At 47.4% G+C, this 16,638-nt stretch overlaps 1 protein-coding gene across 2 annotated transcripts in view; it reads left to right on the top strand.

The window, feature by feature from the left end:
• Window positions 1–7,231: 7,231 nt before the first annotated feature.
• Window positions 7,232–16,638, top strand: part of TBC1D9B (TBC1 domain family member 9B) — a 31,961-nt gene continuing 22,554 nt past the window's right edge. Inside the window, exons 1-5 of one of the 2 annotated variants that reach the window (XM_082211736.1) lie at window positions 7,232–7,442; window positions 12,438–12,548; window positions 13,724–13,842; window positions 14,917–15,145; window positions 15,577–15,835. In XM_082211736.1, coding sequence (XP_082067862.1) covers window positions 7,325–7,442; window positions 12,438–12,548; window positions 13,724–13,842; window positions 14,917–15,145; window positions 15,577–15,835 — 836 coding nt within the window. In that variant the 5' untranslated portion in view covers window positions 7,232–7,324. The remainder of the gene's footprint in view (window positions 7,443–12,437; window positions 12,549–13,723; window positions 13,843–14,916; window positions 15,146–15,576; window positions 15,836–16,638) is intronic. The other variant, XM_082211737.1, reaches the window with a different exon arrangement.

Genomic DNA, 16,638 nt, shown 5'->3' with positions numbered 1-16,638 from the left:
TGTGCTTCAAGAATTGTAATAAGCACTAAAATAAAATGGGTTGTTGCAGCTCAGGAATGTTGTGGAGAAGTAACTGTGTAGGTGCCACTACATTCAGAAGAATGAGAACTTATTAATAGAAATTGCAGTGCTCTAAAACAGGTAATGTGGTAAAAGAATCTGTCGTCTCAGTCGTTCAGCAGGGAATTGCTTCTCCTATGGCATCAGACATTGACTCTAATGCAGCACAAACCATGCTAACCCTTTATTGTTGTTGTTTAGTTGTTTAGTCGTGTCCAACTCTTCGTGACCCCATGGACCAGAGCACGCCAGGCACCTCTATCCTCCACCGCCTCCCGCAGTTCGGTCAAACTCATGCTAGTAGCTTTGAGAACACTATCCAACCATCTTGTCCTCTGTCGTCCCCTTCTCCTTGTGCCCTCTATCTTTCCCAACATCAGGGTCTTTTCCAGGGAGTCTTCTCTTCTCATGAGGTGGCCAAAGTATTGGAGCCTTTATTATTATTGAACCCTTTATTATTATTACTATTTATTATTATTTAGCTGCCCATGCTACTGATGGGGATGATTGCAACAACAGCTTCTTGCTGTCAGAGCAGCAGTGGTGGTAAGGGAAAAGGTACCTTCCTGTTCCATGAGTGTTTCCTATATAATATTTATTTATTTAGTTATGCAGTGGTGGGAGGGGTGCTGGCACATCAAAGATGGTCACAGTCACAGACAGGTCATTGGATGGAATCAACTTTCATTTCAGTCCTGTCTTCATTGCTGAAATATACTCAGAGTCGCAAAGTGATTTCATGCTCTTTATTCAGCTCATAGTGGTGAGGAGGAATGAATGGAATTCCCCTCCCAGTATCTGCCTTATATACATTATTTACACAATGGGCTGCACATGATTGGCTAATTCCAGAATTCTACTGTAAGCCAATCAGGTTGTGGATTCACTTCAATCTGGAGCAGGATTGGGTGGTTCCTGCCAACCAATCATGCTGCTGCATTGTTCCAGGGCCAATCAGACTGCTGCATTCTGAATCCTATTGTTCTAGGACTAATCAGACTGCTGCAATTTGGATCCTATTGTTCTCAGTACATAACACCCCTCCCCTCTAAGTTCCAGTCCTGCCCGGGAGGTCGCATTCATAGTCCTCAAGGTATGCCGGTGGCCTACGTGTGCGTTGCGGCCTGTGGTGTTCCCTGGTCTGGGGTTCAGGTTCTGGCTCATGTTCCAAGGGTGCTGGCTGTGATGGGGTTGTTTGGTCTGGTGCAACCGGCTCGCTCAGTCGTGGTTCTGGTTCTGGTGTCCTTTCTGCCTCACGGGTCCTCTCTGTATTTACTGATTCTGCCTCTCCTGCTGGCCCCTCTTGCTCTATGGGCCTCACTGCCCCGCTGTTCCCTTGGGACTCCTCTGACCTGTCCTCCTCCTGGGTTTCTCCCGGGAATCGTCGCCGTATCTGGTCGCAGTGGCGGCGCCAGCATTGCCCCCCATCCGTTAGCACCTCGTACGACACTGGGCCAGTGACCCTGGTGACTGTGGCGGGTACCCATGCTGGGCCTGCCCCAAAATTCTTTGCGTACACTGGGTCCTGGGCCTCGAAGGTCCGGGGGTTCCTGCCTTCCCCCACCACTACCTCATCCTGAGCTCTATCGGGGTGAAGGCGGTCCAATCTGATTGCAAGGCGCCGACCCATTAGTAGTTCAGCGGGGCTCCGGCCAGTCATTGAGCTGGGGGTGCTGTGCTGTGCTAGAAGGAATGTGGCAAGGCGGTACTCCCAGTCCCCTTGCGTCATGCGGCGAAGGGTGTCCTTGGTGGTCCGCACCATGCGTTCTGCTTGGCCATTGGTGGCAGGGTGGAACGGCGCCGAACGGATGTGGCGGATGGCGTTCTGTGCTGTGAAGGTTTGGAATTCTCCTGACGTAAATGCAGTCCCGTTGTCTGAGACGAGAGTGTCAGGGAGCCCGTGGGTTGCAAACAGCCTGCGTAGTACCCGGATGGCTGCGGACGTGGAAGTGGACGGTACCAGTGCGACTTCCAGCCATTTGGTGTAGGAGTCCACCACTATGAAGAATGTTTTCCCCTGAAAGGGGCCAGCGAAATCCACGTGCAGGCGTGACCATGGTGCTCGGGCGGACTCCCAGGATTGGACTGGGGCCCTTGGGGGATCTGGGCGGGATTCTTGGCAGGCCTGGCAGTGTTTGACCCAGGCCTCTATCTCTCCATCAATCCCTGGCCACCACACATAACTCCTGGCAAGGGCCTTCATTCTTACTACCCCTGGATGTGTCTCGTGTAGGGCTGTGAGGACCCTTTTGCGTAGGGGCTGGGGAACAACGACTCTGCTTCCCCATAACAGGCACCCCTTGTGGGCCGACAGTTCATGTTTGCGGGTTGTGTAGCCGGCGAATTCTGGCCCAGGGCTGCTGCTGGGCCATCCCCTCCACACCCAGTCCAGGACCCGGGAGATGACCCTATCTTTCTTGGAATGGTGTGCAACTTCTTGTGCCTGAATGGGGCGGTCGGGAAGCAGCTCCAGGCTCATGACCTCTTGTGCAGGTGCTGGGTCAGGGCCTGTTTCCGGTAGTGGTAGCCTGCTGAGGGCGTCCGCATGGCCCATCGCCTTCCCAGGTCGGTGAATCAGTGCATACTGGTAGCTGGCAAGGAAAATTGACCACCTGAGGACGCGAGGAGACAGCACTTGGGGGGTCTGCTTTTCGGGGGCAAACAAGCCAAGCAACGGCTTGTGGTCAGTCACCACGGTGAAGGGCCGCCCGTACAAGAAATCATGGAATTTTTTTACTCCCTTCACAATTGCCAGACCCTCCTTGTCAATTTGCGAGTAGTTCCGCTCGGTTGCGTTGAGTGTCTGGGAAAAGTACGCCACCGGTACCTCTCTTCCATCCGGGAGTTGGTGCCCCAGGACAGCGCCAATGCCATAGGGTGAGGCGTCGCATGCTAGCACCACCGGCAGCCTCTCGTCGAAGTGTGCCAAGACAGAGTTTGAGACAAGCAAGTCCTTGACTGCCTGGAATGCGGCCTCCTGGCGCTGGCCCCACACCCAAGGGGCCCGCTTGTCCAGGAGTCTGTGTAGGGGCTCCGCTACCGCCGCCTTGTGGGGAAGGAAGGAATGGTAAAAGTTCAATAATCCCAAGAAGGCCTGAAGTTCAGTCTTGCTCTTGGGCGCGGGGGCATCACAAATGGCCCGTACCTTGTCCCCAGTCGGGTGGACCCCTTCTGCGTCCACCATAAATCCCAGAAAGTCCACCTGAGGCACTCCTAGTAGACATTTTTCCCGCTTCACCTTGAGACCCGCCGTCTGGAAACGGTGCAGAACGGTGCGGAGGCGGTCCTCAAACTCCTCTGGTGTGGGCCCGGCAATCAACACATCATCGAAGAAGGGGGTGACACCAGGAATCCCTTTAAGGAGAGAGTCCATTAGATTCTGGAATATGCCTGGTGCCACGCTGACCCCGAATTGCAGCCGCTTTACTCTGAACGCTCCTCTGTGCGTCACAATCGTCTGTGCCTCTGCTGTGGCCTCATCTACTGGCAGCTGTTGATATGCTTGGGCCAAGTCCAGCTTGCCAAAAATTTTCGACCCAGCCAGGGTGGCAAGGACATGGCTGACCACTGGCACTGGGTATGCGTGGGCCGTGAGGGCCTTGTTTATGGTACACTTGTAGTCTGCGCAGATGCGGACCGAACCATTAGGCTTGACGGGTGTGACGATTGGAGTTTCCCAGGGGGCATTAGGCACTGGCTCCAGCACTCCTTGCTCCACGAGTCGGTCCAATTCCTCGTCTATACGGGGTTTCAAGGCGAACGGGACCCGGCGGGCCTTGAGCCTGACCGGTCGTACTGCGGGGTCAAGCTGTAGCGCAATGGGGGGGCCCGTATACTGTCCCAATTTCCCGTCGAAAACCCCTGGAAATTCCTTGCATATGGCGTCCACGTCCACTTGTAAGGTAGTGTGGTTCACCCCGGTGACAGCTAGCCCCAGTGGTCCAAACCATGCCAATCCCAGTAAGCTAATGTAGGGGCCCTTGACCACAAGCAAGTCCAGTTGCCGTGTCCGCCCTCGGTATTGCACCCTGAAGGTCCCCACCCCCATTGTGGGGACCTTACGTTTCTGGAAGTCCCGTAGGGTGAATGGGGCCGGCCTGAGTTTGGGACCCCCAGTAGGACACAGTTTCCTTAAGGTCTTTGCCGAGATTATGGATAGAGTTGAACCCGTGTCAAGCTCCATGCGGCATGGGGCCCCCTCTATCTGTACCTCTACATAAATTTTCTCTACGTTGGGGTGGGGCAACTGGTATACCTGGCAGTCCGTGAGCTCCGTCGAGTTGCCTTGGTGCGTTGGGCCCCGGGACCTGGGGCTCTTGGGTTGGTCATCTGATGCCTGGTGTCGGGTGGGCCGAGCCCGACACACCCGGGCGATGTGTCCCGATTTTCTGCACTGCCTGCACTCTGCGTTGCGGAAACGGCAGGTCCTCCTCTCGTGACTCTCCCCGCAGCTTGCGCAGTTTCCTCCTTCTCGTCGAGGCAGCTGTGGTCTGTGCGCTGCTTGAGTGCGCTGCTGTACTCGGTGCACCTCCTCCCTGTCGGATCCTGAGTCGTCGGTGAGGTCTTCGTGGTGGACCCTTGGTTGGGATGGCAGGCTCGGCCGTGCCTCTTGCGTCGACCTCTCGGCAGCTTCCGTTGCCAGGGCCTCCTCCAGAGCGACCTGGAACGTTAGGTCCTTCTTAGCGTAGAGGCGTCGTTGCAGCTTCTCATCCTTCAGGCCACCGACGAGGCGGTCACGAAGCATGTTCTCCAGCTCTGAGAAGTTGCAGAACCGGGCGGCTTGGCGGAGAGAGGTCACAAACCCAGTTATGGTTTCCCCAGGGGCTTGTCGCTTTGCGTAGAAGGCATTTCGACGAGCCACCACTGAGGGCTGTGGCGAAAAGTGCCCCTTCAGCTGTTCCATTATTGTTTTGTATGGAACAGTAGCGACGTCTTCAGGCGCAAGGAGAGCCCGGGCGATTTCAAACGTCTCCTCTCCGCAGACGCTGAAGAATATTGCCCTCTTCTTGGCGTCTTCTTCGTCGGTGACCCCTTTGGCTTCCAGGAGGAAGGTGAAACGGGAGGCGTACGCTTCCCAGTCTCCAGATGCTGGGTTGAATGGCGAGAAGCTGCTGTTGGTTGCCATTCTGAGTTCCTTGTGTCTCGGAGCTGAAGCCTGGATACACGGTGCGAGGCAGCGGTGCGGCAGGTAGCGGTGCTGCGGTGCTGTGTGTGGCAGTCAGCTCAGCGGGATCCCACCTTCGTCGCCAGTGAAATATACTCAGAGTCGCAAAGTGATTTCATGCTCTTTATTCAGCTCATAGTGGTGAGGAGGAATGAATGGAATTCCCCTCCCAGTATCTGCCTTATATACATTATTTACACAATGGGCTGCACATGATTGGCTAATTCCAGAATTCTACTGTAAGCCAATCAGGTTGTGGATTCACTTCAATCTGGAGCAGGATTGGGTGGTTCCTGCCAACCAATCATGCTGCTGCATTGTTCCAGGGCCAATCAGACTGCTGCATTCTGAATCCTATTGTTCTAGGACTAATCAGACTGCTGCAATTTGGATCCTATTGTTCTCAGTACATAACAATTGCTAAATGAAACCTGGTGGTTTCCAGTTCTCAAGCCAGTCATGTGGTTAGTTTTGGGCAGTGCCAAACTAGCACACCACCACACAGCGCTTTTTGTAGTAGTGTGCCAAAACCTTAATGCTGCCTGCAGCAGTGAATGAGCTCAAGTGGCAATGGTGCTGTATTTGTGGTCAAGAAGGATTTCCCCCTCAGATCAGATTGCCTTGTGCCTCTGGGAATATTTATTCATTTTGCCTTCCCAGGTTTTGAACGCATGAAGCTCAGGTGTATGAGACATTATTCTAGAGCAGCATTGTCTCTGTTTGCTGGGCCTTTAATTCCTATTATTACTGTTAAAGGAGCAAGGGCCCAGGCAAAGAGGTGATGGCCCTATTCTACAACTATTTCCTGTACCCTTTCCAGCTCCTCTGTCAGATGATTTGTGATTATTTTTAGCCTGATTATGGAAAGATGACTGCTTTCCTTCCAGTTGTGATTCCATATGCTCTAATTGCCTCTATTTAACCAAGGATGGTTCTGATTTTCTGATCCCAGTTCCTTATAAACCACTTATTTCTGCCTTTCAGATATTCATAACATCTTTTTAAAATATTTTTGTTAGCATGAGTTGATAGCTCTCTTCAGATGCTCAACTCCATGTCCAGGATCTCTAGAAGTTCCACCCACCACCACCCTTGATGGCACAATCTGAAATACCTACTCAGAATTAAGTCCCATTGAGTTCAGTGCCACTTGCTACTAAGTATGTGCATTTGGTCTCCTGTTTTTATCCTTGTAAATGCATGCCCACAAGCAGTGAGGTTCTACACATGCATTACCTACTATTTCAGATGGCTGAGGCCCATGTTGAGCTCCTTGTGGAATGACACTATGTTTTCTAAAATACCTTTAACCCAAAGAACCACCATTTTCCTGTCCTTTAAAAAAACAGTGCAGCACAAGCCTGTTGAACAACAAATGGATTTGGCATGCACTGCTGGAGTGGGACCTTCAGCCGTGTGAAATGGGGATGGGACATTCTCAGGTGTCAGAAGACTGGTTTAAAAGTGGGTTCCTATTATCATGTGAAGAAATGACTGGGGTTGCGTATGATACTCAGCGCTGGTCCTGCCATTAGCAGAGTGAGGCGGAGACCCCAACTAGCGGTAGGGAGAAACAGCAGGGTATTTGCCTTTCTCTGCGGGGTCACACAGCTTTGCTCACCGCATGACACACTCCAAGTCTCGCCAGGTGCAACGGGGATTGACGGCGCCACTCTAGACAGGTCTCCTCATGAGAAGGCCCCACTGACTTCAGAGGGAGGGGGTGTTACTCCCAGGTCGAACGGGTATAGCAGCCATGCAGCCCCACTTCCCCAATGTGTGCGTTGGACAAGGCGACGACCGTCGTGGTTTTAGGCGGCTTGGGAAGAGGCTGGACTCGGCTTAGCCTCGCACTGAGCGGGACGACGACGACAAAAAAATATGGCCGCTTTCCCTGCGCCGCCGTGCGCCAGCCACGCCGCTAGAGGGCGCAGTAGGCAGGCAACAGCTCCTCCGGGCTCGGTCCGCGACGTGCGTAGCCCCCGTGACCCACCTGTGACTGTCGGGCCAGCCCCGGTTCGGAGACGGCGGAGTGTGCCCAGGTGGTGGTGGTGGCGGTGGCGGCGGCGGCAGTGGCGCCGCAGCGGCAACGGCCCCGCTATGTGGCTGGGCCCGGAGGAGGTGCTGCTGGCCAACGCGCTGTGGGTGACGGAGCGGGCCAACCCCTTCTTCCTCCTGCAGCGGCGGCGGGGCCACGGCAAGGGGGGAGGCCTGACGGGTGAGTGCTGGAGCCGCCGCTCGCCAGCTGGGCGAGGAGGAGTTGGAAGAGGGGAGTCCATCGGCCGCCGCCGCCGCCCAGGGCCTCGCGGGCAGCAGAGGCGCTGCTGGGAAGGCCTCTCGGGGAGAGAATGGGCCCAATCGGGGCAGCGCCCCAAAGCGCCTTCGCAGCCGCAAGCTGCCCCTCATCCCTCGCTTTAAAACGCACAGCGAGCCGGGCCTCTTTGCCCAGGGCCGCTGCGGCTTGCGGGTGTCAGGTCCAGTGCCCCCCCCCCATCCAGCCAGCCAAGTAGTTGGCTAGTGGCATCGCCCGTTGCCCTGGGTGTCTCCTCTACCTCCCCACCCTTTCTCCAGGTGGACCAGAGAGGATGCTTCTGGGTGCTGAACGGGTTTGGTCCTGCCCTGGGTGAAGGTGCCTGTGCGCAAAAGCACCTACACTGGTTTCCCCTTTCTCCCAAGGCTTTCAAATCAGCAGGCTCTTCTTGACTTGTGATCCCGCCCCGCCCCAACCACCAACACAGGTGAAATTTGGGGGGTGCGTGCCATGTAAATATGTATATTCGAAGGTGCCCCTCCCGTGTGTGCCAATAAAATACAGAGGAGGGGCTCTGTGGAGTTTCGCAACGTCTGACGTGGGGAAGAAACAAAACAAACGAAAAACATTGTTGAAAGGCCTTTTTTATTAATACATCACTTGTATATTTTCATTTGGTAAATAATATGTCGGTATTGAAACATTTTACTTTAGAGCTTTGTAGAATATGTGCACAGTTTTAAAGGATTTCAGTGTAAACAAGGGAGCTAATTATTTTGCTTTTTAGAGACTGACACGCTAATCCACATTATTTCAGCAGCTTAGTATTACACTTGTAACATTTGTGGTAGTTTTAAACAATAAAAGCTAATTTCAAGTAAAATTCCCGTATGCCAGTAGCATACCCACTCATTTGCTTGGCTCCCAGAGACAAGCTGAATTTATTCACACTATATGCAGTACATCTGCACTGCAGATTCTTGAAGGCCCAACACAGAGCAGCTCTGTGAATTGCTGCATATCTGTTTAGCATATATTTGTATTATAGATAAATTTGGTTCCAATACAGTAAGTGTTGCCTATGTAAACACAGGAATGGCATTGCTGTGGTGTTGTTTTCTGTCACAGTCTTCCTGCAAAAGTATACTTTCTTGTGTTATCATTTCATTTGCCTCAACAAAAGTTAATCTCCATAGGACAGTGCAGATAATAGATTGGGTCCAGACTAAGACTGCAGTCCTATATCCACTTACCTAACAGTAAGTCCCATTGAACTCAGTGTGACTTACTTCTGAGTAATACATAGGTTTGCACTGTGTTGGTTGTTGAATCAATAAGTCACAACTAATTTATCCCACAGATTTCAGTGGTACCTAAGTTCATGCCTAATTGTGAATTTTGCTTGTTGAATATGCTTGGATCTGGTAATTTGTTTGATATGGGCAGAAGAAGCTAGTGATCTTACACACATGATATGTGATATGTATGTGGTAGAGGTAGCTGTATCTTTGCGGCTGCAAATCTTGCGAAAGTCTGCAAAATGCTTATATATAGTGGCATTTCAGGTATTTCAGCTGCTATCTCCCTAGCGTGAAGCTGGTTAGTCCTAACAGTACTTTGCATAAGAAGGGATATTTCATCAGGTTCTTTCCCTCATGTCATAAGTGCTTCAAGCTTTGCAAATTCCCACATATATGCGTACAGGCCTCTTAATATAGAAAGAGAGATTAAGCCAAAAACATTCAGTTGGTAATGTGGCGATAAAATGCTAACATTTCTCTTATCAGGAGAAAATGTTCATATACATGTGTGTGTTGTTTTCTCAAACGGTGTTTTAAAAGATCCCAGTTTATCTCACCACACAGACTATCTATCTATCCATTTAGAAAAGTAGTGCATGTATAATGAATATTTGTTATAAAAAGATTTATTAAAATAAAGTTGCCATTCAGGAAATACAATTTGCCTAGCTCTCAAAATAATTTTGCTCCTGAGAACATGTGATTTCCCTCCCTCCTCTGGTTTCATTTCACTAGTTAGTTACAGAAGTGTCCATAACACATTTTAAACAGAGTCTGTGACATCACTGATAATGTGCTGTGAACTGCCCTGAGATCTACGGGCATAGGGAGGTATAATAATAATAATAATAATAATAATAATAATAATAATAGGTAATGAACAACAAAAGTCTTCCCTCCCCAGTGTCTACGTCATTTTGTTAAAGTTTTAATATATTCTGGAAAGAAAGCTTGTGGAATTCCTTGAATCTCTTAACCATAGTTAAGAAATTGAAGAGTATTCCGTATGCAGTCAGCATCTACAGTGTAAAGGGACTTTGATAGCATTTTCTTTTTCTTTGTAAAATTGCAAACACATTAAAAACAACAACAACACTCTGCTCTTCAGGAGCTCGTTCTTGGAGCTTGCGGCAGGGACTGGCCCTACCTAGGAAGTCCTAAGGGGAGTTTATCACAGCCAGGCTTGTATTTGTTGCCAAATTTAAATCACTGGTTTATGCATTGAAATTCTTTGTTTATTTTACAAGCAAATGAAACTTGCTTTCCATAAGTTTATGTACATATTCTCGGCTGTTACTGAAAGTTGACCCTCCCCAAGCCGGACAACACAACAGAACTCCTGTAGTTCAGCATTCTGCCACAGGTATACCTTTGCTTGCTCTGTGCTGGAATGCACAGAGAATGGCCTCTATTATGAAGTAAACATCATGTCCAGAGTTTGGACAAGCTATCTAGGAAGAATTGTATCTTGGGCTACACATGCACCAGATTTCAGCTTTGTGGGTGGTCTAGCAAGACTGTGAACATTTTGAAATACACATATAAGGTTGTCATGTTCCAGTAAAAGCATAAAAGTCTATTGTTGCATCTGTATGTGATTTCTTGTGGCATAAGCTTTTGTGTACTTAACCAGATGCATGGTATCATTTGGGTAGGGTGTGCGAGAGAGACTAGAAGAGAAAATTGGAATAGAAATGGCCTTGAAGTGCAAACTACTCAAAATTTTTAGATTGTTTGTGTCAAGTTTAAACTTTTGGGGTGGCCTGAGCATCTTTATAAAATAATAAATTTATAATTTACCATATTGAAAATAACTTCTAACAATCCTCAACAAATCTTAATTATATAAAAAAATCACAGATCTTGCATACTTTGTAAAAACTTAGTTTTATCATCTTGGAAAAACAAGCAGTTATTTGTTGTCTTGCCCCTCCCCACAACTAAATGACACAAATAGGAATGCCCTGCATCATTTATGGAAGATACTCAGGATATGAAATTATTAAATCCCTAAAGGAAGAGAGTTCTAGTTCTAAAGCGATGCATCACTGAGAGTGCCTCCCTACATGCACGTCTCTGTTGTTTGGACGTGGTATATGCAAAGTATATTTAAGAGGACATTCTCAGCTGCTCTTGGAGACTACAACTTCTTTTCAGGTACACAGTGCCAATTGGAAAGCTAATGCATTAGCTTAACTTCCTTCAATATTTCATTGGCAATGATATACTGTCAGTATAATTCTGCACCCACTCACCATCACATAATTCTTTCTAGTCTTTCTCCACTCAGAAAATGTGCAACAGGCCTAACACTGTGTAAAATAGTAAATAATATTACCGCTTACAGCATTCTGAAGGCATTTGCGAAGAAGCTTCAAGTATGCTATTCTAACACTGCATTAAACCCAGTTTTGATGCTGTATAAATTTCAGTTCTCCTTCAGCTGTTGTGCCTCAGTGTTCCTTTCCCTGTTAAGAATGCATTGTTTTAGTGACTCTGCTTTTCAAATGTTTGTGAAACCTCAGTCTCTCCTTAATGTGCAAAGTGTGGTTTGTGCTTGCCCTTCAGATCAGGATTGGAAACTATGGATTGACCTTTGTTATTCCCAATTTTGGTTTGAAGGGAAAGCACAAACCATAGTTTGGACAAGTAGGAAACTATGATTTGCCACAACCCCAAAAAGAAAGCGGAATTTCCCCATGCACAAGGGGCATGGTTTAGCATTGTGTCTGAACCAAGCATTTCAGACAGTTGCTTTATCTGTGTGTTTTTTAAAAAGTGGGGTGGCTTAAACAATCTAAGATGACCATGGGGATGATAGAACAACTCCCCTAAGAGGAAAGGATACAACATTTGGGACTTCAGTTCAGAGAAAAGGCAGCATGATAGGGGTGTATAAAATTATGCATGGTGTGGAGAAGGTGAACACAGAGGTTTTTTTATTCCTCCCTCATAATACTGGAGGGACGCGGGTGGCGCTGTGGGTAAAAGCCTCAGCGCCTAGGGCTTGCCGATCGAAAGGTCGGCGGTTCGAATCCCCGCGGCGGGGTGCGCTCCCGCTGCTCGGTCCCAGCGCCTGCCAACCTAGCAGTTCGAAAGCACCCCCGGGTGCAAGTAGATAAATAGGTACCGCTTACCAGCGGGAAGGTAAACGGCGTTCCGTGTGCTGCGCTGGCTCGCCAGATGCAGCTTTGTCACGTTGGCCACGTGACCCGGAAGTGTCTCCGGACAGCGCTGGCCCCCGGCCTATAGAGTGAGATGAGCGCACAAACCCCAGAGTCTGTCAAGACTGGCCCGCTCGGGCAGGGGTACCTTTACCTTTACCTTTACATAATACTGGAACTCAGAGACATCCAGTGAAACTGTTGGAGACAGTATGCCCTGAATACCAGTTGCCGTTCATGGCAGGTGGGATGAATGCTGTAGTGCTTAGGTCCTGTTTGCGGGCTTCCCTTGGGAATCTGCTTAGGCACTCTTAAGAAGAATGTTGGACTAGATGGGCCTTTTGTCTGATTCAGTAGACCCTTCTTGGGATCTCACATCCTTTATCAACTTTTGTATCAATAAACACTTTATTTTAAATCATCCCCCCATTTATTTCACTCTCTCATTTGCTCAGATCATATTCATTATGTTTCTCTCCGCATCTTGGTCTTCTTAGGGCTGCTTGTGGGAACCTTGGATGTGGTTTTGGACTCAAGCGCTAGGGTTGCTCCTTACAGAATTTTACACCAGACACAGGATTCTCAAATCTATTGGGCAGTGGCATGTGGTGAGTAAATACCATTCTGTAACAAACAAATTCTGCCAGTGTATGATTGCTGTCCCCCACAGCCAGCTTTTAAATGCTCTTTAACTACAATATCCTCAAAAGGATTTTTGAGCAGTTCAAGTCTTCTTCAGAGGCACATTCTGAAAAGTTTAGAAAAATCTGGGTGTACATGTGGACCATGGTTGCACATCTGGATTATGGCCATTTTACTCAAAGTTTTAATCCATTATTCTATAATTGTATCAGGTGGAGTAGAAAAAAACCCCTGATTGTCCAGGAACTGTTCAAAACCAATTTGCTGATATCAAGCAAATTTGTGTGAAGTAGAGGGTGGGCTGCCGGGGAGTTGGCAGAGGTATATTAAGTAAATACTGGCTATCTAATTTAACCAGTAGTAGAAAGTATTTAATCTTCTATTCCTTATATTAAATTTTAAGTGGTGAAGTTACAGTTAAACCATAAAAGAACAACATCTCCCACCCCACCCCAAAAATACAGCTAGAGAAACAGCAGGAAGCATGATTACCATAATCCTTCAAAAAACCTGGGAGAAGAGTACATCTGATCCTGGTGCTAAAAGGATATTGATGCTGGTGCCAGGCAGGCTTTACAGAAGAGAGTATTCAATAAATTGGAGGGAGGGTAATTGAAATGCTCACTGAACCTTTCTCATAGAGATCACCTAGATAAAAGCCTCGGCTGCAGTATGCATGTTCCAGTCAGGAGATGTGTTCCATTAGCTATTGGTGTCGACCTGTATGTGGCTTTGTATGTTAAAACCAGCACTTTGAATTGAGCTTCAAAAAATATACATAGCCACTGTCATTTTGCCAGAACTGGTGATGTGATCAGATAGCTACATGTCCATCAGCAGCCTCGCTGCTGTATTATGCACCAGCTGCAGTTTCCTAGCCATCGTCAGAGGCAGCCCCACATACACCACATTGCAGTAATCTAATCTAGAAGTTTCGAGATTACAGATTACTGACACTGGATTATCCCTTTCCATGGAAGGAACATAGCTAGACCGCCAAGCCAAAAGATGGTAGAAGGCACTCCATGCTACTGGAGCCACTTCTGCCCCCAGTGATAATAGTGGATCCAAGAGAACCCCCAAACTATTAACCTGCTCCTTATAGTAGCTGTTATCTGAATGTTTCTGAATTTCTCCTTAGGTTCATCGCGTAAGGAAATAACAAAACACTGGGAATGGCTAGAAAATAATCTGCTTCAGACACTTTCTATCTTTGACAATGAAGAAGATATCACTACCTTTGTCAAGGGCAAGATACATGTAAGTGGCACCTATTCGTCATGGAACTTTTCCAGTTTTTTAGCAACAGAATGGCAATCCATAAGAACTGCAGGCTGTGAACTGTTACATAAAGCTGGATGTAGGACAAATATTTGCCATATGCTATGAGGAAGGGATGAAAGAGCCACCTATCTAGAGTGTTTTCGTTTCACCTGGAACAATAAAATAGGCTGGCTAGTTTAACATTCTACCATATAGTTAAAGATCAACACTATGATTGCGCTTGAGCCAAGGTTCAGTTTGAACAGACTTCCATATATTTTCATATATCCTTGCTTGGGCAAGGATATATACGCCTGTTGCTACTTTCCGTGTGGAAGTATTTTTTCCGCCTTTTATTGCAGTTGTACTCCTTCACTGCCTGCATGATTTTCTTTACAGTAGGTTTGGCACTTGAGGCTTAAACCGGTGTTCTCATTAGACATGGTGAGCCCCTTCTCTTAGTGAGACATTGCGGCCCCAGAGGGTGCTACTTTAAAAGTGTTAAACTTTACTGCACAATGACTTTAGTGCACAATGACGGCACAGGCACTCGCCAGGTCACACATGGGGAGCCTTTGGCAGCGATGGGGCTCAACGTGCTGGTGGAAGAGGCAGCGTCTCAGAGCACCATGCTTTCAGCCAGCCCTGATTTAAAACTTTGCATGCAGTCAGTGTAAAACAAATAAACATAAACAACTTTTGAAGGAAGTTCACACAACATTGGGTGCCTTGTCACAAATGTTACTGGCAGTATTCAATATGCATATGTGCATTGGCACAACCACTCAACAAGCACAGTAGTCGTGGATGAGCTATCACATATTTCAGAGTACAGTGCAGATATATATTTTTTTTCAGTCTTTCGATCAGGTGTGAGGAACCCCTGGCCCTCCAGATGCCGCCCAACGACAGACATTGAACTTTGAGTGTTTGGAAATTATAGTATATCCACCCAGAAGCATAACCTCAAGTGGTACACTTGTCAGCTGTGCATAGCAAATAAATAATGCAACAAAGAATTGTAGAGGCCATTATGTTTTCATCTGCTACTTTTGCTACTCCTTCCTGCAGGGCATCATTGCTGAAGAAAATAAGAATCAGCAGCCTCAGGGGGAAGAAGATCCTGGTAAATTTAAAGAAGCTGAACTGAAGATGCGTAAACAGTTCGGAATGCCTGAAGTAGAGAAACTAGTGAATTACTATTCCTGCAGCTATTGGAAAGGGCGTGTCCCTAGGCAAGGCTGGCTGTATCTGACTGTTAATCACCTTTGTTTCTATTCTTTCCTTTTAGGCAAAGAAGGTAAGTGGTCAGCTGCTTAATGTTTTTTTGTCCAACACTTCTAACTGCCCTTTTTAAAGGTGGTTTCATATCTGGTTGTACATCCATATTGTCTTAATAGTGAGGCCCAGTTGGGGCAATGGAAGAAAATGGTACTCCAGAAGGGAGGGGAGGTTGCACTCCTGTTGTTGTTGTTTTTAGTGATATTTAAGCAATCAGCAGCCCTACATCCATACTGCAGCCCCCAAATATTATTTGAACAACATTTGTAAAATATTTTGCAGGGCTTCCTTCCCAATCTGTTTTCTTTCTGCTTAAGTACTTCGCTGAGTCAAGCAATAACTAAAAAAAGAAAAACAGATAGGCTTCAAATCTGTTGTGTTCCAAATTGTTTAAAATGTCTGTTAGAAATCGGATAGTAATTGTTGCTTCGCGTTTGCATGTTTCCCTAGTGACCTTAATAGTCCAGTGGGTAGATGTAACCCAGCTGGAGAAGAATGCCACCCTTCTATTCCCTGAATGCATCAAAGTGAGTACCAGGGACAGTGAGCTCTACTTCTCTATGTTCCTCAACATCAACGAGACCTTCAAGTTAATGGAACAGCTGGCTAACATTGCCATGCGGCAACTATTTGATAATAAAGGGTATGTGGAGGACATGTTGCTTCCTAAGCCCAGCAAGCCTCTCAAAAATATTTCAGCACTCAAAAGGTATGTCTGTCTGTCTTTCTGTCCATCTCCCTCCCTCTCCTGCTACACTCACACACCCCTTGGCACAAGGAATCGTTTTAAGAATAGTTAAATATGTTCCTGGACTGGATTGTATCATTGTGCCTGGAAATCACAGAAACATAAACCATGTGGATTAAGTTTTCCAGAAATCAGGGTTTATGTTTTATATTGGACAGCTCTCAGCCCCTTCTTGTGCATACTTTTTACATTTCTTGAACCTACTAAGTGATTCAGGAACCTTTGACTTGGATGTTGTACTGGAAATGGAAAATGGACTGTAGAAAAATTAATATTTGTGAAGTTGTTCTCTTGGTGTCATTCCAATGGAAGGATATTAGTTTTCTGATTGTATCCTATGGGCTTGCACTAATCCATCATAGGGCTGTGTTCCTCCTTATCTCAACCACTCTAGTATGTAATTTCATAAGATCTCGGTAGACCAGGCCATTATGGAGAATGGGTGTTTTTGTGCATCTCCCCATCCATTCCTCTGTTCAGGTAGTGCTGGGAGGGCTGGATGGGATGTTAGAGGCATGAATAGATCTCCCATTCTCTATAGCAGTTTGGGGTGCTGAGTGTCTCTATGTACACAGAAGTAGGGGAGAAAAAGGTTCTATTATACCCTATGGGGATCCCTTGTGGGTACTGAACTTTTGTTGGACTAGATCCACCATCCTTGACACTGAAGTTGACAAAATGTATTTTCCTTTGATTTGAGCATTATTTTTGTCAACACCTGCATCTTTTCACAATTTATGTCTTAATTTATATATAGAAATAGT

This window comes from Podarcis vaucheri (genome assembly GCF_965113315.1).
Source record: "Podarcis vaucheri genome assembly, chromosome: 2".
Taxonomy (NCBI): Eukaryota; Metazoa; Chordata; class Lepidosauria; order Squamata; family Lacertidae; genus Podarcis; species Podarcis vaucheri.
This window is presented reverse-complemented; position numbering and strand designations above follow the sequence as displayed.